This window comes from Mus musculus, chromosome 1 (assembly GCF_000001635.26).
Source record: "Mus musculus strain C57BL/6J chromosome 1, GRCm38.p6 C57BL/6J".
Taxonomy (NCBI): domain Eukaryota; kingdom Metazoa; phylum Chordata; class Mammalia; order Rodentia; family Muridae; genus Mus; species Mus musculus.
This window is the reverse complement of record NC_000067.6, coordinates 85,103,080-85,128,531: the sequence shown is the minus strand read 5'-3', so window position 1 is coordinate 85,128,531 and position 25,452 is coordinate 85,103,080. Positions and strand designations below refer to the sequence as shown.

General features: G+C 44.4%; 1 protein-coding gene, 1 long non-coding RNA gene and 1 pseudogene across 3 annotated transcripts in view; 2 read left to right on the top strand and 1 right to left on the bottom strand.

Annotated features, from left to right (window-relative positions):
- The first annotated feature begins 10,008 nt into the window (after positions 1-10,008).
- Positions 10,009-16,661, top strand: Gm35498 (annotated as a pseudogene).
- On the bottom strand, positions 14,494-22,439 carry A530040E14Rik (RIKEN cDNA A530040E14 gene). Its single transcript, NR_163968.1, has 4 exons — positions 21,842-22,439; positions 16,573-16,723; positions 15,947-16,081; positions 14,494-15,485 (listed from the first exon to the last, which is right to left on the bottom strand). It is a non-coding gene; the product is annotated as an RIKEN cDNA A530040E14 gene (long non-coding RNA).
- A530032D15Rik (RIKEN cDNA A530032D15Rik gene) overlaps positions 18,235-25,452 on the top strand; it is a 22,159-nt gene continuing 14,941 nt past the window's right edge. The window contains exon 1 of one of the 2 annotated variants that reach the window (XM_006496502.4): positions 18,235-19,195. In XM_006496502.4, coding sequence (XP_006496565.1) covers positions 19,164-19,195 — 32 coding nt within the window. In that variant the 5' untranslated portion in view covers positions 18,235-19,163. The remainder of the gene's footprint in view (positions 19,196-25,452) is intronic. The other variant, NM_213615.2, reaches the window with a different exon arrangement.

Below are 25,452 nucleotides of genomic sequence, written 5' to 3'. Positions count from 1 at the left end.
TATCCCAGGTCTCTGGCATGTTCTAAAGATTGGCCACTCCCATTTCTGATCTCCTTCTCTCTCCCCTGCTCTCCACATGTATGATCTCCACCTACCAGCCCTCTCCCCTTCCCATCCCCTTTTCCAACCAGTTCCCTCCTTCCATTAATGTCCAATATCTATTTTGTTTCCCCTTCTGAGAAAGATTCAACCATCCTTCCTTGGACCCTCCTTGTTATTTGACTTCTTTGGGTCTGTTGGTTATAGATAGCATGGTTATCCTGTACTCTATGGCTAACATCCACTTATAAGTGAGTACATATTATGCATGTCCTTTTGTGTCTGGGTTACCTCACTTAGGATGATATTTTAAAGTTCTATCCATTTGCGTGAGAAATTCTTGATATTCTTGTTTTTAATGGGTGAGTAGTAGTCCACGTGTAAATGAGCCACATTTTCTGTCTCCATTCTTTAGTTGAGGGAATCTGGGTTGTTTCCAGTTTCTGTTTATTATGAATAAAACTGCTGAGCATAGTTGAGCAAATGTCCTTCTGGGATGGTGGCACATCTTCTGGGTACATGCTCAGGTGTGGTATAGCTGGGTCTTGAGGTAGAACTATTCCCAATTTTCTGAGCAACTGCCAAGTTGACTTCCAGAGTGGTTGTACAAGTTTGTCCTCCCCCAGCTGTGTAGGAGTATTTCTCTTGCGCCACAACCTTGTCAGCATGTGTTGTTCTTTGTCTTTTTGATCTTAGCCATTTTGATAGGTGTAAGGTGGAATCTCAGAGTTGTTTTGATTTGCATTTCCCTGATGACTAAGGATGTTGAACATTTCTTTAGGTGTTTTTCAGCCATTCAAGATTCCTTTGTTGAAAATTCTCTATTTAGCGCTGTACCTCATTTTTTAATTGGGTTATTTGGATTATTGGTATCTAACTTCTTGAGTTCTGCTAAGGATCAACCTCAGCTTGGAGAGGGTTCTGAGGAAGGAGAGTGTTCACCACCAACCAAAAAATGACTAAAAGTCAAATCATGGGTACAAGCTGATTAGCCTTGTAATCTGCTCAAGATGGCTCCCTAGACAGCTCTCTGTAGATAGCTCTTGGATCTGTAGTATGCTCAGGATAGCTTTCTGCTCAAGACAGCTTTCTGCATGAGACAGTTTCCTCTGCCTGAGACAGCTCTCTTTTGCTCTCTTGCAGGAAAAAGATTGTAAAAGACCTGTATTTGCTCTCCAAGCAGTTCTCTCTGAGTAGCTGCTAGAAAAAAATTCTAAAAGAACTCTGTTTTCTCTCCAGACAGCTCATCCAGGCTGCTTAGCTCTTGCAGACCAAAGCCCAGTCTTTCATTTGCATATCAATCCAGTCATTTTCTTGAGGTTCCTTTTTGGTTATCCCATGAGTCAGCATTTTATGACTGTAGCAACTTGATTCTAATAAAAGTACAGCAAATTCTTAAAAAACAAAATAAAACAAAACATGGCAAATGAATTCAGATATCTGCTTGCTATAAGTAAAGAAAATCAGCTAGCTGGGTGGGATCACCACCACTCCTGGGCTTCAAGTAGCTCTGTCCCAGGCTAACCTTGAATTCAGGAATCTGCCTGAGTAGTCCAAACAATAAACTTAGCTGGAGGGATCTTGCCATGAAATCACCACTCTCTAAATCTTGTTATTTCCTTCCTTAATATCTTTCTGACAAGGTGGCTCACACTGCAGCAGCCTCTGTTTTTTAGGTCCATGAAGCCCCCTTCATGTAATTCATATTGCATCCTTATATTTTGCATAGTTGAGAATATATTGAACTCATGTTGCCAAACTCATTCTATGAGACAGTTTTATTCATATCCTTCACCTGTTTGACTATATTTTCTTGTATTTCTTTATGTTTATTTGCTTCCTCTTTTAATGCTTTTACTTGCTTGAATGTATTTTCATGTATTTCCTTAAGGAATTTATTCATGTCTTCTTTAAAGGCTTTTATTAGCTTCATTAGGTTGAATTTAAAGTCCTCTTCTTGTGCTTCAGTTTCATTAGGATATCCAGGGTTTGTTGTAGAAGGATAGCTGCGCACAACTCACCTCTGTAGGCTGTCCCAGATGGATCAATTGGGATAGTGGCCAACTCTTACTGGAATGGGATTGGTTGGGTAGGGTTCCAAGATCATTAGTTTTGGGGTTCTTGAAGGTTTCCACGGGGAAGTAGGATTCTCTTGGTTTCCCACAAGACTCCTCTGAACCGAAGAGTGAGTCCAGAGCTAGACAATGTAGCTCAGGGGACCATGTGCCACCCCCTGAGATTGTTCTTTAGAGGTGAAAACGACCAAAAGACTTTGTGTTATTGGAGAGTGACTAGACACAAAGATAGCACATTATATCCATCAGGTTGACTACTACCAAAACCAACCAACCAAATAGAAGACAACATGTTGGCAAAGTTTTAGAGAAAATGGAGCATTGGTCCATTGTTAGTAGCATTGTAAAATGTGTGAGAATATAGAAAGAAGCATGGAGTTTCCTTTAAAAACTTGAGCCCGGCATGGTGGCACATGCCTTTAATCCCAGCACTTAGGAGGCAGAGGCAGGAGGATTTCTGAGTTCAAGGCCAGCCTGGTCTACAGAGTGAGTTCCAGGACAGCCAGGGCTACACAGAGAAACCCTGTCTCGAAAAAACCAAAACCAAAACCAAAACCAAAACAAAAACAAAAATTATCGTGCCCCAGTGGAACCATTGTGGTACGCTAGTTAGTTTTTTGGGCTGGTGAGATGGCTTGCCGGGTAAGAGCACTGACTACTCTTCCAAAGGTCCTGAGTTCAAATCCCAGCAACCACATGGTAGCTCACAACCATCTGTAACAAAAATCTGATGCCCTCGTCTGGAGTGTCTGAAGACAGCTACAGTGTATAAATAAATAAATAAATAAATAAATAAATAAATAAATAAATAAATCTTAGAACTGCCAAAATGATTTAGCAATTTCACTTCTGGACCTAGATCCAAAAGAGTCAGAAGCAGAACATTAAAGAAATCTCAGCAAACTCTCCACTGAAGCATTATTCCCCATAGACAAGAGATTTAGTATTCCCTGCAGGCTCATGTACTGGAATACTTGGATGCTAGTTGGTGGGGTATTGTGTAACCCCTGAGATGTGGATCTGACTGAGGGAAATAGTCACTGGGAGAAGGGTGCTGGTTGCAAAAAGCACACCTTTCATCTCAAGAGGAATATCAGATAGTTTAGTCTGGAGCAAAATATGATTGAACAACCTGGGAGCACAGACTTAGGTTACCCCAAAAGCCATGTACCAATGTGGCAACAGTTTCATGATTTCTATGGTAAGAAAATAAAATCATAAATTAAGGCAATTTTCTAATACATTGGTGGGAATGCTGGATAGGTGGCTATAGCAAAGTGGGGGGACCCCTCTATCTGATGATAATCTTACCCTTTGGGTTGGTGGAAGCTAGGGGACTATTAGTATATTCTAAAACGGTTTTAATCTTATAGTCATGGGCTACTAGGTCAACCACAGAGGTAGGTGATGCGTGGCTCTGAAGAGGGCATAAAATAGTCTAAGATAAGTTTTCCCTAGACTTGAAACATTCCAGCTCTTCATTCCCATGAAGATTCTACCAGTCAGTCACCATTATAGAATCCTTAACACAGGTGCAGCTTTAACTTCAGGTCACAGGACCTTACAGTTTGTAGTTTAATATTACTTCCTGATCCCCCGAGATGTAAACAAGTATTTACAGTGATGAGCTGCCCCTGGGCCATGCCCACCCTGCCGTGATGCACTGTACCCTCAAACCAAGAGGCAAAGCAAATGTGTGTCCTTTACATTGCTTCTTGTCAGGTGTGTCACCACAGAAACCAGACACTAGGAAGTGAGTCCCTGATGTCATTACTTGACAGGTGGTTTATAGACATTAGGAAGAGCTCTGTGGGAGAAATAGAAAGAGTTGGCCTTGTAGGCTAGAGCAGCCCTAAAGTTCAATGGGCTGTTCTAGTGGGAGATTTAAGGTTGAGATTGTCAACCAGGTTCATGAAGTTTCAGAAAGACTCTAACAGGAACTGGGGTAGCGGTCAATTATGTTACAGTTGGCATAGAGTCTGCCTGCATTCTAAAAATTTGAGTGAGACTGAATGTTAAAATATTTACATTTATTTTAAATTTAAAATATTTAAAATATAAAAATAAAAAAATTTGTTTAGTGAGGAAAATTTCAAGGCAGTGTATCACCTGGGCTATAGAATGGTTACTGCCTACTGTATTTACCCAGATTTACAGTGAGGGAAGGTGAGAAGACAGGCAAAATGTGTAATTTGGAGAGAAGGACTATAAACTGGTTGAAGTTGTGACACTAATATGAAGTTTGATGAGCAAAGGGCCCCGACGCTTGTTAACGTTGGGGACAGAGCAGGTGTAGGTAAAGTACATGCAATTGTTAAAAGATTAGCAACATTAAAGAGATAACCTCCGACTTTGCACAAGGACAACAGGAAAGGTGCTTTGAGGGCAAGAACCCACTCATGGAAAGCTCCAGAAGATAGCAGTGTAAATTCATTTGCAATGAGAGTGCGTCTAACAATGACAGAGCCTCAAGGGAACCCTGCTGAAAAATGGCTGCTTAACTAAGTAAGTGTCTTTTTAGTTCAGTTATGAAGTCACAGAAAGGCTGTGGTAGTTGTTCAAGGGGGACAGGCCGCATCTTGAGCTGACAGCAGCTGGGTACCATCTGCATGGTACTGATGTTGCAAGGTTCAAAATGCCAGAGTGAGGGAGTCATGAAAGCTTGCAACACGGTTCCAGGAGGCCACTGGAGCCAAGCAATGCGTAGCAGGGTGTCGTGAGCATGCTGTGTCACAAGCAGAGGCAAGCGTATTTATGTCTTTCTAAAACATTTTATTGAATAATAACAAATCCACAAGCAGTGGTTTCAATGGTAGTCATCTGTCAGATAGCTCCGCTTTCCTTAATGACCCTGGCCAAGGCAAACAGGCCATTCCAACATAATTACTAACTCTTAGCTGATACATTAAACATAAGTTTATAACTTACTAACAACATAAGTCATATGTAACATATCTCTATCTACCTCTATCCCTATATCTATATATTACAGGCTAGCTACCAAGAGTTAAGGTGGCAAACACTTGACAAGCCAGAGTTGGGAGACAGCTGGGAAGTCATAGGAGTCTGTAGGGTGAGATAACAAAGGACCCTGAGCCCTCTGGACAGGCACTGAAGTCATGGTTGGATTTGACTGCAGGGTCATGGTTGAGCTGTAGAGTTGAGTTCCACTGCAGAGTCTAAAAGGCAAGACTGGGTCCAGATGAATGGATGAGCAATTGCACTGGATGGCAGCGCAAGATGGATCAATAAGAGGATGGTAGATGGCAACTTGAGTAATCTGTGGCAAAGTGGGGACCAGGCTGAATCGAAGGCATTGGGACTTCAGGAATTCTTCACCCATTAGACCCTCGATGCACCTATGGAGTGGTCAGATGATAGGTTGGTGGGGACCATCACCATCACAGTGCCAGGTGTTCTCTTTAAAGGGCATAGATGAGGGAGCCACGTGCTTTCTCAGACTGGTATCTTTGGTTTGGTTTTTCTGATATGATTTTAGTTTGCTTATAGGAATCTACATACAGTCCCAGATCACTCTAACAAGTTTATAGATAGGACCTTCTCTATACCCAGGAGTAAGTGATTTATCATCTGTGTTGTGTAGTCAGGGTTAAGCAGATGGTGCTGTTCATACTTCCAGCCAGGCACAGAGTCATCTTACATCTGCAAACAGAATCTAAAGCTTCTTGTAAAAAGAAGTCTCTCAGCCCGGCAGTGAGGTGAACACCTTTAATCCCAGGACCGGTGGGTCTCTGAGTTCGAGGCCAGCCTGGTCTACAGAGCAAGTTCCAGGACAACTAAGGCCACATAACGAAACCCTGTCTTAAAAAATCCAAACAAACCAAAACCCAAAACCTACCTCTCACCCTCCAGAAGGCAAGACACAATCTGAAAACAACAACAACCATGACAACAGAAACCCCTAACAACATTATGAACAAACCAGTACCCCGGGGCACTTGACTCTATCTGCATATGTATCAAAAGATGGCCTAGTTGGCCATCAATGGAAAGAGCAGCCCATTGGACTTGCAAACTTTATATGCAGGGGAATGCCAGGGCCAAAAATTGGGAGTGTGTGGGTAGGGGAGTGTGTGTGGGGGGGGGAGGGTATGGGGGACATTTGGGATAGCATCGGAAATGTAAATGAGGAAAATACCTAATAAAAATTATTTAAAAAAAAAGAAACCCCTAACACATTCCTTTACACACTAACACCAGGCCATATTCTCTTCATGGGATATCCGAGTCTGCTGTGCATGAAGCTGTAAAGGTGAAGCCTATATTACAATGGAGATCAGAAATCCAGGAAGTTTGCCAAGGCAAGCTGCAGTCACTGGGTGGAAATGGCCCAGATGAGGAACTACAATGGCTTCAGTCAACAGAGCTGGAGGGCCAGGGCTAATCAAGCCTATGTACGGGAGCACAGATGAGGTCATCAGTCCCAAATGCGGAACGTGGACCCACAGGGTGTTTTTGCATTTGCCCTGTTAGATTTCAGTCTTAATTTGGTTTGATATTTCCTGATTGTGCTTATTCCTTCCTTTAGTAATGGAACTGTGTGTTCTGTGCCATTGTATGCTGGAAAGAAGTGGATACCCCTTTTGATTTAATAGGGATTAACATAAGAGATTGACTTTAGTCTCAGAAGAGACTTTGGACTATTTGGGTAATGTTTAAACTGTTAGGACACTGGGGATTTTAAAACTTGGGCTGGATGCATTTGCATTATCAGATGACTATATACCTATGGAAGCCATGACAGCATGCTATTATTTGGTTGTAAAATGTATGCCAGAGGCTCATGCCAAAGGCTTTGAACACTGGATCTCCAGTTGATTGTGGTGTTTTGGGATGTTATGGAACCTTTGGGAGGTAGAACCTAGCTGGAGGAAGTGAGTCACTGGGGGATGAGCCTTGAGGTTCATAGGCTGACCCCACTTCCTGTGTCTCTGCTTTCTTGGATCAGTAAGATGTGAACAAATGGCCCCATATTCCTACCACCATAGCTGGGGTTGGTGTCTTCCACTCTTCCTTTTCTGCCTTGATTACCTTTGAACTGTGAGTCAGAATAAATCCTTCCTGTCTTAAGTTGCTTCTTGCCAGGTAGTCTGTCATATGGAGAGGAAGTAATTCTAAGAGGAAATAACTCAAATATCCACCACAGGGCTGGCAAAAGAGCTCAGTGGGCAAAGGTGCTTGCTGAAAAACCTGACAGCCTGAGTTTAGTCCTCGGAGCCTACATGAAGGTAGATGAAGAGAAATGTCCTCTGATGCCCACACGAACCCTGTGGTATGTGTGTGTCCCCCTTTAATCAAAAAATATTATTCATGACAGATGAATGGCTAAGCAAAGTGTTGTATAAGCATACAGCACACAGTGGAATATTAAGTAGCCTTAAAAAGCAAGGAACTTCTCAGGCTGGGAATGAATGGTAGCACACACCTTCATTCCCAGCAGTGGAGAGGCAGAGGGAGGTGGATTTCAGGGACCTCCAGGCCAGCCTGGGCTACATAGTGAGAACCTATCTAAAAAAATGTCAGATTCAGTCCTGAAACACTGTACAATCAAAATTTCTCTATCAGTTCCAAAAGCCCCCTGTAATTTGTGGTTCCTCCTGGAATCCTTGTTCTTGAGCTTCTCCAAGTAAACTGAAGCATTTTTGGAGATGGGAAGGTCCAGCAGACATGTCTGAGCCAGCAGTGGGACACTTAACCTGGGCCTGCTACCAGACCCAACCTGGTTAAATAAGAAATGAGGCCACACAGGTCTCTTCCAGATCACAACACAGAGCACATCTCAGCCACTTCATTACACTGGCTGGGAGGCTTGAAACGTGTGGCCAACAGCTAAAAGAGACCTTTTGCCCGCATAAAGAGCCCTCCAACACACGTGCCTAAGCAAGAGCGTTTGGCTTGTTGTTCTTTGCCACTCTTAGTTCTCTGATAGACTTACTTCTCTGTTCTTGCTTGACTCTCATGTTACTTGTGTTTGATGACAGCCATCTAGAGGATTCCTGTTCCCTTAAGGCCTCACTAGTTCCTTTTAGCTTCCAGTGTCAAGAGGGACCCACAGTGCTCTCTAGTGGTAGGTAAGTGCTCTACAGTCTTGGGCAGCATTCTAGGGCTTTAACTTCTTATATAGACTGGGTATGTTTAGAGAGTTGCACTAGGACACCTGTTCAGAAGGAATTCCTACCTTCTTGTGGCCATCTGAGGGACAGCCATGAGACATGCTTGAGGACTGGGCTGGGTGAGTGAGTTGGAGAAGGGAAGTAGCCAAGGTGACAAGGCCAACCGTTCTGTGCCCAGGGCCATTTCTGCCTTCAGGAGAAGTCGGTCCTTCTGCATCAGTCTTGGAGGTTTGCTGTATCACCTGACTGCTGGATCACTTTCCTTCCCAGGTCCTTCTCCCCCTCCACATGCAACGGATGGAATTCCCCAAGTTTCCATCCTTAGCTACAGTCTGTCCAGATGATCAGAGTCACTCTCCTGCTGCAGTTTCCACCTGTGTCCTTAGCTTCATGTGCCTCGCCTCTCCTTAGCTCCTCGGGTTCTAATGCTCAGCCACGTCTCCTCTGCAACCCACCCTCCAATCGCACTCTGCTCCTTCTTTGGAACTTCCATTTTATATAACAGGCTCCATACGCCACAGACCCGGGGCTTCAGCCTGCCTTTGTCTTATCTCTCACCTTCCAAATCCATCCCATCGTCAGTCCTATGGATACTCACTTTAAGTTTATTCAAATTTTTCCTGCTCCAGTAAGGTCCATCAAATATACCAAATAGGGTGTTGGTAATTTTTTTAATGGTCATATACGAGGAAGTATTGAAGGCTGCCACTCAGCTCCATGAAGACCCTTAAAGCAGAGGGGGAAAGAACAGGAGCTGACCACCACAATGGACTGTTTCTGAAAGTCCCCTCTCCCTAAATCCTGATAGATGGGAAATGTAACTGTCACTTGGCACAGATGTGTGTGAATTTCAAGCTTAAAAGCTCTGTAACATTCTGGCTTGGGGTCACAGGTCAGCTCCCGATCACTGTTCTGTATCCCAGATCAATCAATAGATGCTTGATTACAATAAGTTTTTTGTTGTGGCCATAGACCTGGTATTTGAGTTGTGTTGGATCTAAGCAGACTTTGCCGTAACTCTTCTCTTCAAAGCAGAGGCTAATAAACAGTCAGCATTACTGTCAAGAAAGTGCTGACCCCCCTTCCCCTCCAGGACAAGGGAGCAAAGGAAACAATGTCTGAAAACCTTACATCCTGGTGAGGATTAATGTTGCCAGCTTGACAGGCATTGTAGCCACCTAGGAGATGAGGTACATCTGTGAGGCCTTATGTGCCTCTGGGTGTGTCTGTGAGGGGTTATTTTGATTCATTTAATTAAAGTGGGAGCCCCAATCTCTAAGTGAGAGCATCATCCTCCGGGCTGGGTGGGTCCTGGATTGAGTAGAGAAGGGCTGAGCTTGAACTGATCCTCCTGTTCCCATCTTCCATATGCTCTTCGTGTCAGGAAATCACTCCTTTCCTTTCCTTTCCTTTCCTTTCCTCTCCCCTCCTCTCCCCTCCCCTCCTCTCCTCTCCCCTCCCCTCCCCTCCCCTCCCCTCCTCTTCTTTTTTTTTTCTTTTCTTTTGTATTTTGTTTTTTTGAGACAGGTTTTCTCTGTATAGCCCTGGCTGTCCTGGAACTCACTTTGTACACCAGGTGGCCTCGAACTCAGAAATCCGCCTGCCTCTGTCTCCCAGGTGCTGGGATTAAAGGCATGCACCACCACTGCCCAGCGTTTCTTTCTTTTTTTTTTCTATTGATTCTTTGCAGGTTTCTAGTTGTTTGTTCACACTTATGAATGAGGGTCTGAGTCTGTGACCACAGCTTCGTCAGGGCTGGGATGGTAGGTGTGAGGTGCCAACCTGGCTTCACCCCTTCTTCCTACACAGGCACAGTCCTAATGAACAAGGGCTCTCTCTACCTCTACCTTCATGGCCTCATTATGCTCCGTTACCTCCTGAGTCTCACCTCCAAATACTGTGTAAGTTAGTGGGTCTCAACCTTCCTAATGCCGCAACCCTTCAACACAGTATCTCATGCTGTGGTGACCCCCAACCATAAAATTATTTTTATTGCTACTTCGTAACTATAACTTTGCTGCCTCTATGAATTGTAATGTAAATATCTGATGTGTCCGATGATTTTAGGTGACTCCTGAGAACCAAAGGTCCCTCGACCCACAGGGTGAGAACCACTGCCGTACATGACTTAAGCTTCTCTCCTACTAACTCATGATAGAGATTCAATGTCAACACAGGTCTTGATAAGGAACATCAAGGCCATAGCAATGGCTATGGGATTTTATATGTGTCTTAAAAGTTTACCTAGTATCAATATATTTTATAATATCAGTGGAATTTGGTAGTGACCGCACACTAAGCATTCTTGACCTCAGTGTCTTTCAATCAGCATGATAAAGGTTGGTTTACATTGTAAGTGACACGGGGGCAGGGGGGGGGGTGCGGGGGGGGGAATCTTTAAACTTTGAATGAAACTGGCCAAGGCTCAAGCCAAGGAGACACAGCACCATCTCTGCTAGAACTTCTCATTTAAAGAAGCTTATGGGTAGGACTATGCCTGGAGAACACACCTAAGGGGTAAGGAAGGCTGACGACAGTTAGTGACTCTGCCAGGTGATTGCCCTTTGCCCTGGAGGGGGAGGGGGGTCTCTGCAGACAAAGCTTGGTTGGATCATCTTGCCACAAGCACTAAGTGTGTGGCATTGAACAACACTTGGTCTCATGCTTACTTCTTGCACGAAAGCCGTCTCCTTTGGACACCTTTAGTTTATATCCATTTTAATATCAAGATAGTTTTCAAACGAACAGAGACACCAACAGCTTTATTTTTACTGTCTAGTATTCATGCACTTTGCCATTGTAAGTCAATGAACAAGGACATCGTGAGCATGTACCCCAGTGCTGGGTCAGTTGTGATGAGGACCACACTACGAAGGACCTCAGAGCTGGGACACTCAGAGGCTCAAAGGCAAAGTTCAGACACACACACACACACAGAGAGAGAGAGACAGAGAGACAGAGAGACAGAGACAGAGAGAGACAGAGACAGAGATAGAGTGCGAGCGAGCACAGGAGCTGAGCACATATCAGGTCAGGAGTTCATCTGCTAGGCACCCTTCTTTTGAGGTTTACTCCTGGAGGTACAGAACAAAAGTCCTTTTTGAAAGAGAAGAGGTTGACAAGTGAGATTATTCTGGAAGTTTCTTCTCTTGTGAATATTGATGTTTCCCCCCTTTAGGAAACACCTGTATCTAAATATCAGGTTAGGTGTGGGAAGAGAAACGAGCTTCCCCAAACCACTCCCCTTTTAAGTTTCCCCTTAGTGATAAGGTAACTCTCCCCTTTACTTAGGCCTAAGGCCCAAGCTCTCCTTCCTCAGTCCCTTCCCCATTTTCTTTTTCCATTCATCCTCTCCAGGTAAAACCCATACATGGTCATCCCTGTGATGTTTGGTGTGTATTTAGAAAAAACAAACAAACAAACCCTTTATTTATTACTATGGGAATGAGCACTCGCCACAGTCATACATGGAGGTCAGAGGTCAACTCTGTGCAGTCAGTTTTCTCCTTCCACATTTACTTGGGTTCTGGTGATCAAACTCAGGTTTGAAGCTTGCCTCCGTGCCATATTGCTGGTGCCCCTATTGTGGAGCTGGGGAGCCATGCAACTGGGGCAGGTGTGTGTGTGTGTCAAGACAGGAGTCAAGGTATATCCAAACCCCCTAAATCTCATTTTGAGACCAGCAGGAATAGGACTGTTCCTTTCCTGCCCTGGGCCTGCACGTCCAGGTCCACGTAGCCTTACACTCCCAACCTCTGCCAACCCTGAGGTGGCCCTTTAGCCTGGCAGCCAGGTTACAGGTTCAACTTCCTCTCTCCTTATAAGGTCACATTTGGCAAGCACCTGGGATTCCTCTTCATGTAAATAAGGCATTCCCAGAACCCTGGCTCTGGTCAATGATGTCTATTCCCCTCAAAAGCCTCTACCCATTCCCCAAAGATATAAATGGCCTTTCTTCTGCTCCAATTAAAGGAGCTGTCTCCTGAGAAGGCTGTTTGTTTCTTGTGCTCTCACCATCAACTAAGATCCTGTATTGCACCTACCTGCCCCCGTTTAGTTGGTGTGTAATGAGCCTGGATACCCAGAGGAGGAAACAAACACTGGGCGGCACCTTGTGATAATGGTTTGCATATTATGGGGAGGCTATGTCTAGGAATTGCAATGACTCATGCCTTCTGCAACTGTTACAAGTTAGAAAGAGAGTGTCACAAGGTGTAGAAGGGAGATTGCTACAGTTGAAGTGGCTGAAAATATCTCACACGTTCCATATGAACCAGGCTTTCAATAAAGTCTTATCAGACTGAGGACACAAGGAATTCTTTGGCTGCAGCTGGTTTCCTTCCAATCCCTACTCAAACTCACCAGGCTAAGCTTCTTAAAGCTGTTTGTTTGTTTGTTTGTTTGTTTGTTTGTTTGTTTGTTTCGGTTTTTTGAGACAGGGTTTCTCTGTGTAGCCCTGGCTGTCCTGGAACTTACTCTGTAGACCAGGCTGGCTTCAAATTCAGAAATCCATCTGCCTCTGCCTCCCAAGTGCTGAGATTAAAGGCTTGTGCCACCATGCCCGGCTAAGCTTCTTAAATCTTACTTGATCACAGAAACCTTGGCCTCCATTACTCTCAGCATATTCTGCTTGCACTAGGTCTTCATCATGTGCATCTATCTGTGGTTCTAACTTTGCCATCTACAATGTTTTCTGCTTGAACATCTGGCTCTTTGTAAGTCATGCTGTTGAGTCAAAATGGGAATTTATCTACATTTTTGCTACTGAATTTCCACCCACTCTTCCAGGATATGAATCCATCACCCTTGGTCATTACAATACCTGCTCCAGATGTCTTAATGTTGCCCCGTTACAACATATAATGCCCTTCCAGTCTTTTGATGTGGCCCTTCTCCCTTCATTTAAAAATTCCTTTACAGTTAGCCAATCTCCTGCCTCATTCTGAATGCACTTTTTTGAGGCTCCTGTAAGAAAAAGACAGGCCATTCCAGGACCCACCTGGATCCTCTGTGACTTTACCACAGACCTTTGAGTCTCCCCGCTATGGCTTTTCACCGTCCCAGAGCAAGAGGAGATTCCTCTGGGGTGAAAGAAGAGGACAACAGTCAGCATGGATCTGGGCTCCTGCTTCCTTAAGTGTTTCATAAAAAAAGACTAAAGAGGCATCTGGGAATATTCGCTTTTTCATTGTAAAGGAAAAAAAAAAGCATTCAGAAGCACCTAAGTGGATTTTAGCTCCTCTGAGTCTTTTACCTTTTTCTTGAGTTCCATCATGACAATCAAATGACAGCATGATGGGCAAGGGCATGGATTTACCCTGACCAATCAAGCCTCTGCATAAGGTCCCAGATAAACAATCCACGCAATGCGCAGTACAAGGACCGTCCAGCAGAGGGCAGCATAGGCCCTGGTATGGGCATTCATAGTGTCCTGGCCACTGTCCTGATTTGTTAGTTGTTTAGGTATAAACAGAGGCACAAGGTAGCCAGACACAAAACAGAAAACAAGACTGATCCACTTCTGACCTCCAGTGCCACCCACAAAGTAAACAGAAGGCACACAGACAATTGACCAAAAGTCTGAAAGAGCCTTGAAGAGAAGTCCCTGGGGCAAGCCAAGTCCAGAGACCTATCTATGCTCCTGCCCCTGGACTGGGGCGGGTGGGGGTGGGGGTGGAGTGGGAGGGGTGAGAAGGGGGGAGGAGGGGAGGAGGAGGGTTGGGAGTTGGGGGGGATTTCCTTGTGAAAGCAATACTTATTTAAGGTGGTACCTATGGGTGTGGAACACAGAGGGAGCAGGAAGATAGGATTTCTTCTGGGTGACTATGAGGAAGAGGTGGTGGTGGTGGTGGGAGCACACAGTGGCAGTTATAGTGCTGACTAAGAGAAACCAACCGGAAGGACTGGAACTTGCAAAGCAGTGAGGTGCTCTCTGCTACTGGGGGCTGGGAGAGTATCCGTGTTCCATGAAGGCATGGAACATAGAAGAGCACCCCCAGTGATTTGCAGAACCTGCCATCATTGCAGAAAAGTCTAGGTGGGAACTTGAAGCAGTTGGTCATGTCCACTGTCAAGAGCAGAGAGCAATGAGTACAAACGTGCCTGTCAGTGTTCAACTTGCTCCCTACACTTAATGCCACCAAGCCATTTCCTTTTACCTAGGGATTGGTGCTACCCACAGTGCACTGGATCTTTCCATATCAACTAGCATAATGCGGACAACCCTGGACAGAAATACCCAGAGATTACCCTAATCTAGACAATCCTTTATTAAGACTCATACAATCCAAGATGATTATAGATTGTGTCAGGTTGACAATTAAAACTAATCACAGTACTGGACATGATGGAACATAATTTAAATCTGAGCACTCAGGCAGCAGAGGCAGGTGAAATTTATGTGTGAGGATAGCCTTGTCTACATAGTAACTTTTAGGCAAGCCAGACTTACAGATGATAACCCTATCCCGAGCAAATCAAACTCAAAGCACCAGAACTTGATCACTAAATGAGATGTTTAAAATTTTAATTTTATATTAGCAGACCAGTCTTCATGTCAGTAATTATCCAGCCATTGGTAGCATCTTGTAAACCAGTATCTACTTCTGCATGGAAATCTGTCCCCTAGGACAATCCCAGAGGACCAGAATGAAGAGGAGTCAGATGACTATCAGCTCATGTTCAAGCACTTCAAAGAAAACAAGGTGGAGATCGCAAGTGCCATCACCAAGCCGTTTCCTTTCCTCATGAGCCTTCGAGACCGAGACTTCATCTCGGAGCAGAAGTTTCAGGTGAGTGTGGAGAATGAACTCAGTCCTGACAGCAAGCCTGCCCTGTGCTGTATCATGCTGTACTTCTGGGTGCAGCCAACAGGCTGAAGCACCTCCAGGGATGAAGGGACATCACCTTTGTAAGTCAGAAGATAACTGGAGGGATAGACATCACAGGAACCATTTACATTCACCTCTGCAGTAACTGAGGCTGAGGCACATGGTGACAGCGACGAATAGCAAGCAGGAATGCTCCGAAGTGCAGAGCATCCCAGGGTCACTTGTGTAATGTAACAACAGATACTAGGATGCAAGTAGACACACCTAAGCTGGGCTGCCTTCCAAAGCCTACTTACTCCAAATCCCAGAGCCAGAGGCAGTTGGGTCATGTGAGGACAGAACTCGGGGAATCCTGTTTGCTTCTCTATCTTCAAGTTGGTCCTGGAACTTCAGGCAACTCTGAAGCCCTAGAATGAGAGGTACAGGTCAGTGATGGGATCTGCGGTGATAACAAAGACCTTTTCTTCTTTATGCATTCTCTTTGCCCTGTGGCTAGGATGCTATGCTCACTTGGTTTCCTCAAGCTCTTCAGACCAGCTCAGTCCTTGGGGAGTTAATTGTCTGGACCCCAAGGCTGCCACTCATGGTCTGTTAGGGCCTGGCTTTTACAGACATATCATTTAATTATTCATCAAACCCTCTCTTCCCTGTCTACTATTTGTCAGCATCAGAGCTTCTTTCAGATGAGCTAGGGTCTGTTAGTACAGAGGACATGTAAGATGTCACCTCGGTATTTGCAAAACTCAGACATTTTACAAAAAAAGAGAAATGGTGTTTGAACCAATGTAAGCCTCATATAACCCATAAATCCATCATGACACAATTCTGCATTCCCTATTTTAAGGAATATCAAGAAACATGTAAGAACCTGGTCCCACTGGAGAGAGTCGTGTACGACATCCTCAGCAATGTACAGAAGAAGTTTAGCCGGGATCTTCTGAAAGTGATATTCAGCAAAACACATCTGAAGGCCTACCCGGAAATCAGGAATCAGGTTCACCAGCTGTAAAAATTACATTTCCCTTGAATTTTCACGCACAGTAATGTATTTCAGTAAAATAACCATGGACTAAAACCAAAACAAAGCAAACATACAAAAACCATCCATACCCCCGCTAGAGAGAAGTAAGGGCGCCCCTTACTTTCTCTTTCCCAATAGCTCCATAATTAGGCAAGTGTTGGAAGATGATAGCGGCACCGCCCACCGTGGACACTTGCAAGGTCCAACCTCGGGAATAGGCACTGGACACTGTCCCCAAAGTCTGTTTCAGAAAAAGAGTTGTGTGTATAAGCCCTCACTGCCCTCCCCTCCCCTCCCCTTCCTCCCTCTTATCCACCTCCACTCCAGGGTCCGAGCCAGGATCCGGAGCCATGCTCCAGTCTCTGGACAAGATTACTTAGCAAAGAGAGAACCTGGGGAGTCTAGGGTACAGCAGACAAAAGCTGACCCCAAGAATCAGGAATCTAGTTGCAGAGCCCAAGAGCAGAACGCACCTGGATGCTGAGGGCTGCCACGGGTTCTCCCGAGTTCTCCCAGGTCACTGCCTGGATTAGTTAAGGGGTTCCTGGATCCTTCCTGGAAACGCCTGACAGCCCAGTCTGGACCCGAAGTTATGCTGCCTTGGAAGTCCCGCGGGGAGTCAGGCTTCAAGAAAAGAAAAACGAAAGTGATCTCAGCACACTGAGCAGGAAGCCAGCCAGCCATGCCAATTCTGCCCTCCACTCCTCCACCCCTGCCTTGTGCGGTTCCCCAGCGTGGTTAGCATTATGGGTTTCAGGGGCACTTGCTGGGAATCCAGATCTGCCTGGAGTGGAGTGAGAGGCAGGGAGGCAAAGGATTAACACTGGAGAACATGGGAAGGGTGTGTCCACTGTCCCCTTCCTAACCTGGGGATCTATTCCCCCAGTGGTCTCATTGTAACCTTTAGGAAGTGTTCTCAAACTGCATTGGGGTGAAGGTTATCCTGAAAAAAATTGCTAGAAGTTATTAAATTAACAACAACAACAACAACAACAACAACAACAACCAGAGCTGGCATCTTTGAAATGTCTAGAATTTGTCAGGATCACTATGTGAGAAAATTGAAATAAAACAAAAGGCAACCAAGTGACTCTTGAAAGAGTCTGAGCTAGGGTCTCTGAGTGTTCAAATGAGAAGAGTTCTATGTAACCCCGTCTAATATTTCCCAAATGTATTTGATCCACAAGACACCCCAATTCCCCACCCCCAGGATACCCACGAGGCCTCTGGGACTTTAGATTTGAACCAAGGCTAGCCCACACAGGACAGAGCTTCTCTGTACTTCCTATGGAGACACCGACGGTAGAATTTGCAGCCAAGTACAGTTAGAACAGTAGGCTTGGCCCAGAGTGTCCCAGTAATGGGGACTGAGTGTGTGTGTGTGTGTGTGTGTGTGTGTGTGTGTGTGTGTGTATGTGTGTGTGTGTGTGTGTGTGTGTGTGTGTGTGTGTGTGTGTGTGTGTGTAGAGGCTTGGCCCAGAGTGTCTCAGGGATGGGGACTGAGTGTGCATTAATGCTTGTGTGTGTGTGTGTGTGTGTGTGTGTGTGTGTGTGTGTGTGTGTGAGTCTGCACAAGAATCACAAGCATGCTTATGTGTCAGAAAATTACCCTACCCTCGAGAAACCTCTAAAGCAAGAAAAGTTATTACATCAGACAGATATGAATAAGGGCAAAGATTTCATTTGGAGTCACACATACTAGGACTACAGTAATGATGGTAAAACCTCACCTGGTATTTCACACCACGTGAGAGCTCATTAGACTTATACGTTCAACACAGTTTTAAAGATGCATTTACCTAAAGTGATGATTTTGGTGAACTTTACCAAATATAATCATGCCACAGTGATCACACAGGCCGAGTCCTCTGCCCTCCTAAAATCCCCTTGTTCTTGGCAGAAAACCCCCTCTCAGATTCCAGCTCCAGAGAACCACAGATCATCGGTTACACAGCTAAGTTTGACCGGCGCAGAAATGCCATATAAATGAAGACATAAAGTGTACTTTTTTTGGTGTATGGCTTTGTTTGCATCCCTGTACTCTTGGGACCTGTTCCTGCAGGTCAGTAATTTGTACCTCTTCAGCAGAGGTCTGAGCCTGGAGCCCTGGACAGGCCCTCGTCCCTAGCCACCTTGCTTTGCCTGTTATTTCCAGCCTCTGTTTTGCCTGTTATTTCCAGGCTTCTGTTGGTTGCTTTTGTTTTATTTGCATCTTTACGCCTGTTTCTTTACCTTTCCACTTCAGGCTGGTTTTCTAACTTACAGAATGAGAATGAGCGTTCCAGATAAGAGCAACAGTTGTGCAGAGTAAATGTAAGGCACCCATTCTTCAAAAATGATACTGTCCCCGACTGGCTATAGCCTCGGCTGTGATCCACTTCCGAATTCTGTGAGATGCCTCTTGTTCTCAAGACCATGGTGAAATTGCTGAAGCCCTGTGTTGCCTCGCTGTCAGTGTCACACCTTAGCAAGCAGCTCTGCCTGGATTCTCTGCACTTGCCTTTGGTTGGTTGGAGGTGTGTGGGCGGGGTTGGGGGCGGTCTCTTGCTCTAGCTACCTTCAGAAGCTTCAAAAACTTTATGAAGCCACACCCGACTTTTCCTACTCTGCTGCTCAATTATCAGGTCCCAGCTTCTCTGGTTCTGACTTACTAGGGTGCCAGGACAGTTCCAAGTCTGAGAGACTGCAGACAATCTAACTCTTCCTGGTCTTTCCAGGCACCGCCCCCGCTTAGGGTTAAGGGACCACTTTCTTCCTATCCTAACCAGCCAGCTGGCCTTAGACAGCTCTGAGCCCTTCGCTGAAACAGACCCTTCCACCTTCTTTCCTTAGAAGGCAGCAGGCGTCCCAGGTTTCTGGGGACTTGGGCTGTCTTTGCTCCTCCCCTCTGGGGCAGAGACTAGGGGTGGAGGGCAGTGCATTAGTGCAGTGTTGTCATAGTTAAGCAATTTCACTTTCCTTTTTCTCCTCTTTGGAGGCCCCTGAAGGAGTTCTCTCTGGGCTTCCCAGAGACTCAGAGGGGTTCGGTCTACCCTGAACCGGTTCCTTGGAGTCTGTGTAGGGGATGGCAGGAGGCGACAATGAACTCAGCAGCAGGTAAGTCCCATTCTCTCTTGTCCCTTGTCTCTGATAAGATCTGCCTTTAAATGTGTTACTAGGGCCGCCCAGGCTGGGTCCAAGGCCCACAGATATTTGAGACAGTTATCTCATACGGAAAAGAAGAACTGGGTTTAGTTGGATTCCGAGGTAACAAGGGCCAGGTGACAGCATTGAATCGCCGGAGACAAGGTGATTCTAGTTATTATAATGGACAGCGGAGACAAAAGAATGTTTATAATAACATACCCAGTAATGGTCAGCACAGGAGAGGTGAAATTTATAATGGCATGACTCGGTTGGACATTTTCTTTGGCAGAGGCAACTCTAAAGGCTTCCATTTGGCCTTTCCAACCATCATAGCCCTCACTCTACAGTTCAGGGAACCAATATGAGAATTCTGCCAATTTCTGAGTATATCTATCCTAATTATACATTCTGGAACTGGGGAAATCACCACAGGATGTGTCCGGGGACCTACTGGACCTACTGTGAGTCAGACATCAGTCAAAACTCCATTACTCACCTGCCCTCCATAAGCCCCTACTTTAACTGGAGGGCCACAATGTTTCTTGGGATCCCCTGGGATCAGTGTCAACTCAGAACCAGTATCCAGCAGACCCCGAAAAGTCTGATTATTTCCTTTTCCCCAGTGTACAGTTAGTTACCCTTGTAAAAGGCCGTAGGTCCCTCTGGGGAAGAACTGGAGAAAGGGTAACAGCAAAACCTTTGAGTGTCTTATCAAGATCCTTCCTCAGCGGAACCTGGCCACCCCTTCATTCAAGGGGTTCTGGATCTGCAAACTGTCTCAAGTCTGGAAATTGATTCACTGGCCGAGATTGCTGTTTACCACGATCTAATGTAGCCTTTCTTTCATTTGGCTGTTTACCACTATCTAATGTAGCCTTTCTTTCATTTGTTTGAGAATTTTTCTGCTTATACAGATCAAACAAATATGCAGTAGGCTTCCTATGTATTTCATTTCCTGGAAACACCAAGATTGGTTAGCCAGTACCAAAGGTCCAACCGAGTCATGCCATTATAAATTTTACCTCTCCTGTGCTGACCATTACTGGGTATGTTATTATAAACATTCTTTTGTCTACGCTGTCCATTATAATAACTAGAATCACCTTGTCTCCGGCGATTCAATGCTGCCACCTGGCCCTTGTTACCTCGGAATCCAACTAAACCCAGTGAATTTAATTCATCTAATTGAGCAGAAGCATCTCCAATTCTAAGATCCTGCACAAGGAAAAGGGAAAGAACAAAACCCTTCAAATGTGCTGGTGCCCCTCTCACCAATTTGCGTCTTATAGAGCTAGTGAAAGGCATATCTTCTGGACCTTCCCATTGTGGACAATTATGCTTTACACAATATATCCACTCTAGCATTGCAATTTCCCTAAGTCTTAAAATCCCTTCATCAACACTAAGCCATGGAATATCAGGCATCTCCAAGTCATTTCCAGTAGGCCATCTTTTGATAAACACCTCAGCCAACCATTCAGACAAACTTTTGACACCTTTTTGAACTATGCGAGCTTCCGTATTAAACCTAGAATCTTTACTCAGAGGACCCATGTCAATAAACTCAGCCTGCTCTAGTTTTATGTTCCTTCCACCCTTATCCCACACCCTTAAAATCCATTCCCACACATATTCACCAGGTTTCTGCTTGAATGAATTAGCAAACTCATTAAGCTCCTTAGTAGTGTAGCGAATTTCCTCATGGACTACACTTTCTACCTCCCCTCTAGGAGCCTGTTTTGCTTTGAGTCTGGTTACAGGTCTAGAAGAAACTATTGGTGGGCCTTGAGAAACATCAGTAGTGAAAGTCATTGCTGGTTTATCAGACTCTACAAAATTAATTTCCTCATGTGGGGAAGGCATTATTTCAAGGGGTGGGGCTGAGGGTACTACTTCCTCAGGTGGGGAAAACCCTTGAGAATCTGAAGATTCAAAATTCTCAGCTTCAACATGGTCTTCCCACACATCCCCGTCCCATGTTGTAGGATCCCATTCTTTGCCAATTAGAGCCCTTACTTTAACTGTCGACACACTCTGAGGCTGAGACTTGAATTTTCGCTGTAGTTCAGCCAATCTTACAATGAGAGTTTCAGTTTGATTTTCTGCAACTTGAGCTCTATTGCTACAAGAGAGAAGATTCTCCTCAAGGACACACTTGGCAACTTTTAGATCGTTTACTTGTGTCTGGAGCCTTTCGATTTTATCACACAACTCCTTCCTTTCATTCATCATTTTTTTCCACAGATACTAAGAGCAGCCAGCCAGTAAAATCATTTTTCCAATTTTTTCCCCATCTTGTAGAAAGCTTTGTGCACTGAATCACCTAATTCATTAAGAAAATCAAGGGCATTAGCTTCTTTAAGTTCGGAATATAGTTTCAACCATGGGTCTTCAAAATTCTCTGAGCTCCCAAGAGGGAGAGAATCTGGAGAGGTTTCAATAGTTGAAAGTGCTGGTGGATCAACAAGCCAATTCCAGTATTTTAAAAGATTCATCCTTGTACTTCTGTTACTCTAGAACCACTTCTGGTACCAACTTCTGTAATAGTCAGGGTTCTCTAGAGTCACAGAACTATGGATAGTCTCTAGATAGTAAAGGAATTTATTGATGACTTACATCTCCAAGGATCTAGCAGTTACTCTCACGCAGCAAGCAGGCTAAGGAGCAAGAGCTAGACTCCCTTCTTCCAATGTCCTTATATTGTCTCCAGCAGAAGGTGTAGCCCAGATTAAAGGTGTGTTCCACCACACCTTTAATCCCAGATGAAAGGCATAGCCCAGATTAAAGGTGTGTTCCACCACACCTTTAATCCAAGATGAAAGGCATAGCCCAGATTAAAGGTGTGTTCCACCACACCTTTAATCCCAGATGAAAGGCATAGCCCAGATTAAAGGTGTGTTCCTTAAACTCGGAGATTCTATCTTCTGGAATCCATAGCCACTATGTCTCAAGATCTTCAAACCAAGATCCAGATAAGGATCTCCAAGCCTCCAGATAAGGGTCACTGGTGAGCCTTCCAATTCCGGATTGTAGTTCATTCCAAATATTGTCAAGTTGACAACCAGGAATAGCCACTACAGCAGCCTTCTCTGCAGTAGGCTAGCTGTCAGAGAGTACCATGGTCGCCCTAACTCCACACTACGCTTCATTTCGTTGCTTCTGTCCCAGAGCTTGTCTGGTGCTGTGTGGACTTCCTGTGAGCTCCTGTAGGAGTGGCTGGTTCATTGTGACTTCTGACCTCTCTTCTCTTTCTAACGCTCACTCTAAAGGACAGCTCTGTCCAAGAAAGATCATTAAGAGTAAGTTCAAACCTGATCCTGTCAATTGCTGATCTCCCCACTCTTGTGGTTGAAGACAGCTCTGGCCTGAGCCCACAAGTCCTACTTAGGTCAGGTCCCCATAGTTTCCTAGCTCAGAGGGAGGAAGTGAAAGATGAGCAGGTGGGGAGTGGGTGATGCTCTTAACCCTTTCTGTTCCTGTTGGTTACTGAGCTGGTTAGAAATGGATGCAAATTCTCTCTGTCTCTCTGTCTCTGTCTCTGTCTCTCTGTCTCTCTCTTTCTCTCTCTCTCTCTCTCTCTCTCTCTCTCTCACACACACACACACACACACACACACACACACACACACGATAGGAGAGATGGCCCAGGTTTAAGCACTCGTATTGCCCTAGTAGTGGGCATGGGTTGGGTCCCCAGCACCTATCCTAGGGCTTCCAACTGCCTCTCATGCCAACTCCAGATCAGACAGCCTTTTCTGCCTTCCATGGACACGACACTGTACTTGCGTGCAGGAAGCACACTGAGACAGACTCATACATGCATAATTCAAAATAAAAATAGAAAAGATGAGATGAAGGTGTGTGATGCCCCCAACAGGGACTCAGTCAGGGCTACTTCTGCTCCTGCAGATGTCCTAAGAAAGCACCATTTCTCCTGTGACATTTGATCAAGTCCACTAGTGATACCAGCAGTGTGCTGTGTCTTTTGGGAATAAATAGGGTGGTTAATCACTGGCTCAGTGCCTTTCATATAAGCAGGTGGAGGTATCTGTCTCTGAGTATTTGCAGTTTCTGTCTTTGAAGACATTTTTGTTGTGGTTATCAATCTGACAGGCGTAGGGATGGCTGCATTGATCTTTGCTACCCTTGCACTGTCTGTGGAATTCATAGCGTGTGTCTGTCTTACCTTCGCTAGCCTGAGTAGAGATTTAATAATGTATTGATCTTTCCAAAGGATGTGAGCATAATGCCCACTTCTTTTAATTCTATGGATTTCTACTTTAATTTCATTGAATCTTTGTCTTCATTGGGATGAAATCACTCCTCATAAGATTGTTCATTTATGCCTCTCTTAGCTTCTGACACATACAAAGCTGTATGTTTCCCCTTAGCCACTGCCTTTGCTGTGTCTCAGATTTAATTTTTAGACTTCAGTGCTTTTTTAGTGTAGGAGAAAGGGTCACACTTTTGCTTGTCTTACCCCATTTTTAAAAATTACATTCATTTATTTATTGTATGTGTGCAGGTGCCACAATGTGTCTTTTGAGATCAGAGGACAACTTTGGGGAGTTGGTTCTCTCCTACTACCATGTAGTTAGTTCTTAGGGGAGCAAGCTCATGTCCGCAGACTTGGTGGCAAGGCCTGTATCAGCTGAGCCATCCTCCCAGACCCTCTTTTATTTACATTAGTTACAGTTTTTAAACGTACTCTGTTTTATAATTGTGCTATTATTAAATTATCCACATTTTGACTCATTATGGACACAGAGAAATACCTACCATGTTTGTAAATATTTTCATTTTACTCTTTTTGTTTTTGGCTTTCCTTTCTTTTTATGCCCTTTTGGTTTTAGTAAAACATTTTATGATTCTTTCTTCCTTCCTTCCTTTCTCTCTCTCTCTCTCTCTCTCTCTCTCGCTCTCTCTCTCTCTCCCTCTCTTTCTTTCTTTCTTTCTTTCTTTCTTTCTTTCTTTCTTGAATTCCTTTACCTATTTTTTTGTTGTCTCATTTTGTTTTTCTTTTTTGCAGTACTGGGGATCAATTCTGGGGATTCTCTTGAGAATGATTTTTGGAGAAACTTTCATATCTTGTCTCTGTTTTTTCTAAACAGTGTGTGAGCATGTTCGCTGCTTATTACTTCGTAGCATTTGTAGTTTAGTTTTGACACCGTGGCACTTTTGTATTTCTGACTAATTTGCTGCATTTTCTAGTTGGATCAGTGCATCACATGTGAAACTGCAGTATTTGAATTTACCGTCTGTGAAATAATTTAGTTCCAACTCAGATTTTATGGGGAGTTCATTTCAGATTCCACATGAAACCAGGGTGTAGTGGTGTGTGTTTTTAACTCCAGAATTAGGGAAATATAGACAGTTGGATCCCCGGAGATGACTGGCCAGCTAATCTGGCTGAACTAATGATATCCGGGTTCAGTGAGAGACCCCATCTCAAAACATAAGGTGGAGAACAACTGGACTCTTTGCCCAGGCATATGCCAGGCACATACACACAAGCAAGCATGTGTATATACATAGACAGCCTCCTTAAGTTTAAAATAAAAATTATTGTATTTTTTTATATGTTACTACATATAAATTTTAGGTTCTTTAAAAAAAAAGACCCTCTCAAGATTTTTTTGGTAACAGATAACTTTGATATTCTTTGTGTTTGTTTGTTGTGTAGTCCTGACTAGTCTGGAACTTGCTATATAGACCAGGTTGGCCTTGAATTCATGGAGATCCTCCTGCCTCCTGCCTCTGCCTCCGAAGAGCTGTAATTAAAGGTGTGCATAACCACACCTCTTTTAAAAGAATTATGGAGAACCCCAAAAGCTATCTCTTGGTGTTAAATTTAATGAGGTTTACCATTAATTATAAGTTACAGCTTCAGGCATTTAGAATATTTATCCATTAAAAGTAGTACCAAAGAGTTCATCATTATCACAAGTGTGCATCCTAATGAAAAATAACAAGATTTTCTAAAATAAAATTAAAGGGGAAGATACAATCTTGCTTTACCTTCTCACGAATGTCCTTACTTTCCTGCTTGGTCAAAGTCACAGATGCCCTGTTTATCTCTGAGTTCAGCCTGCTGCGATGCCACAGCCCACGGGCACCTGTGAATATCACCCAACATTTTTGGGCAGAGGAAAGAGAAAAGGGGCAGATGGCATTTCAGGATTGTTCTGAGAATAGTTTGTTCTTGTTGGCATCTGAAAGAGTCTTGA